The sequence below is a fragment of the Mus caroli genome, chromosome 7 (assembly GCF_900094665.2).
Source record: "Mus caroli chromosome 7, CAROLI_EIJ_v1.1, whole genome shotgun sequence".
In the NCBI taxonomy this organism is placed as follows: domain Eukaryota; kingdom Metazoa; phylum Chordata; class Mammalia; order Rodentia; family Muridae; genus Mus; species Mus caroli.
The window spans coordinates 111,077,971-111,080,879 of NC_034576.1; the positions used below are offsets into that span (position 1 = coordinate 111,077,971).

The following is a 2,909-nucleotide window of genomic DNA, read 5'->3' on the forward strand; positions in this document are numbered from 1 at the left end:
ATCGCATTGTTTCTCAGGCTGTAGATAAGTGGATTCATCAGAGGAATAAGCAGAGAGTAAGCCAATGATCTCAGTTTCTGGGTGTCTGGTGAGAACATGGATTTGGACTGTAGATGTAAGTTTCCAACTCATTTGGCTAAATATCTGGGGGTGTAGCTTCTGGGTCGCATATAGGGTAAGACTACACCCCACTTTTTAAGAATCTGCCAATCCATCTTCCTGAGCATATATGCCATCTTGCATCACTCCCAGGATTTAATTTAGGTTGTTCTTTGACTCAAATCCTCATTCCATTCTGTCCATAATATATATTTTAGCCTCACTTACAGTCACATCATAATATTTTATTGTGATTTCAAATTGCAATTCTCCAGTAACACATGAAGTAGAACACCTTCAAATGACCATTTATCATCTCTCAACCTTAATAAAATGTCTATTCAGCTATTTTTGCCCACTTTTTCAATTTTTTCCAGTGCTTAGATCCATGGATTTTATGTACTTTTAAATAGAAATTCTTTTTCCTTATTATTGAGCCATTTACCCCACCTCCCTCTCCCAACATTCAGACACTCCATCAACTACTAGGCCCCAGGACTGGGACCACAGGACCACAGCACGACCCTGAACCACACTTAGAAACTTCCAAAGTCAACCCCCTCACCTGCCTGCCCACCTTTCAGCCACCCCACCCACCACAGCAATGTGGGACTGCTTGGAGTCTAATCTCCAAATTCCAATCAGAACTTCAGCTTGGAATCCAAACTCAGAATCCAAACCAGAAATTTAGGTAGGAACTCCCAGAATCAGCCCACTGACTGAACATACTCTCAGCCTCCCTCCCTATTGTTGATCCCTGGGATCTCATGGAGTCCAATCCAGAATTCCAGTAGAGACATCCAAGTCAGTTGTCCCCTCCCTTACCTGCTCACCTATCAGTCACACTACTACTCACTGATCTTGACCAGGAGGAATCTGAGCCCTGATAGCCCCAAGAATAATTAGGTTTTCAAGGATCATAATTTTTATGTTATATTTAAAAAGTCAATCAACCTGGACCCTTGGGGGCTCGTGGATTCTGAACTTCCAAGCAAAGAGCATGCATGGGTTGGACCTTGGGCCCCTACACATATGAAGGAGGTATGCAGCTCAGTTTTCATGTGGGTCCTCCAACAACTATAGTGAGGGCGATCCCAAAAAACCAGTTGCTTGTCTGTGGATCCTGTTCCCCTAACTGGGATGCCTTGTGTGGCTCAGTGGGAGAGGATTCACATATCCCTGAAATGACATGATAAGCCAGGGTGGGGGATGCCCATGGGAGGTATGGGAAGGAACTGTGTTAGGGAAATTGGGGACAGCAATTGCGATGCAAAGTAAATTAATTTGGAAAAATAAATAAAAATCACCAAACATATGAAAATTAGGAACTAGATGTTTATTGGAACATTTGTCTTAATGGCAATGCTATAGCAGTCATCAGTACACCAATAATACAAAGTAGATCAATAAACCATGAGATGTGTTTCAGAACCATATACCTCTTAAAAACAATTGTGTAAAGTATTTTTTAAAGTATGTGATATGTTTTCAAACATGGAGATATCAAGATGGAAAACATACTCTTACCAAGAAATGTACTCTGTCTTCACAGTCTCCAAAATTCATAACGTTCAAAACCACGATAGAAAAACACCAAGTTCCTCAACAAATCAACCTGTGTGTAAAGTCACTTTTCTTTGCCATAATTTTACCACAGCTCTTTTCATCTCCTTGTTTCGCAGGCTGTAGATAACTGGATTCAGCAGAGGGGTGAGAAGTGTGTATGCCAGTGACATCAGTTTCTTGGTGTCTGGTGAGTACCTGGATTTGGGCTGTAGATAAGTTATACTGGCTGTGCCATAGAAGAGGGTGACAGAGGTGAGATGAGAGGCACATGTAGAAAAGGCCTTCTGCCTCCCTGTAGTGGATGGCATCTTCAGGATGGCAAAGAGGATTCGAGTATAAGACAAGAGTATCAACAGGAAGGGAACCATGACAATCAAAATGGTACCTGTGAAGGCATAGACTTCAAACAGGAAGGTGTCTGCACAGGCAAGCTCCAGCACAGGAGGAGTCTCACAGAAGAGATGGTTAATTTCCTTGTGGTCACAGTAGGGAAAGCTAAACACCCATGTGGTCTGCAGAGTAGTCATCATGGTACCTGAGACCCATGAGAACATAACTAATTTCACAAAGACACTTTTGTTCATAATCACGGGGTAAGATAGAGGATGGCAGATTGCAGCAAATCGATCATAAGCCATTGCCCCCAGGAGAAAACACTCAGTCCCACCAAAGAGAAGAATGAAGTACATCTGCACAAAACAGCCCCCAAAGGAAATGGTCGCTTTCTCACTAGTCAGGACCACCAGTATTTCAGGTGTGATGACTGTGCTGAAACAGAGGTCCACTAAAGATAAATTTTGCAGAAACAGGTACATGGGAATGTGCAAACTCTGGTCCAGGAAGATGATGGTGATAATGATGGCATTTCCCAACACGGTCACCAGATAAATAACTAGGAAAGCTCCAAACATCTGACCTTGAAGTTCAGGATAGTTAGAAAATCCCAAGAGGATGAATTCAAATACAGAGCTGTGATTTTGCCTCCTCATTACAATAGAGAAGCCCTTTGTTGGTCTTAGGGACACAGTACAGATGAGATGAAGTCACAGAGCAGGAGCTGAGCTCAAATTCAGAGTTCTTGGCAGAAATTGTAAAGGCATGCTCATTTTGACAGAGGTTCAGACTAGCAGTTTTGAAGAATGGACAATAAATTGTAACAATGAATCTTTAAAACACAAATGGAGAAGTTAAAATGTTGGCTCAGAAATCCTTTAACAAATATAAAATATGGCTGGTAAAATGAT

At 41.9% G+C, this 2,909-nt stretch overlaps 1 protein-coding gene across 1 annotated transcript; it reads right to left on the reverse strand.

Moving 5' to 3' along the window:
* Nucleotides 1-1,709: 1,709 nt before the first annotated feature.
* LOC110299210 (olfactory receptor 10A3-like) lies at nucleotides 1,710-2,684 on the reverse strand. The gene has a single exon (XM_021168854.1). The coding sequence runs from the start codon at nucleotides 2,652-2,654 to the stop codon at nucleotides 1,710-1,712; it is 945 nt and encodes a 314-aa protein (XP_021024513.1). The 5' UTR covers nucleotides 2,655-2,684.
* Between the last annotated feature and the right edge of the window lie 225 nt (nucleotides 2,685-2,909).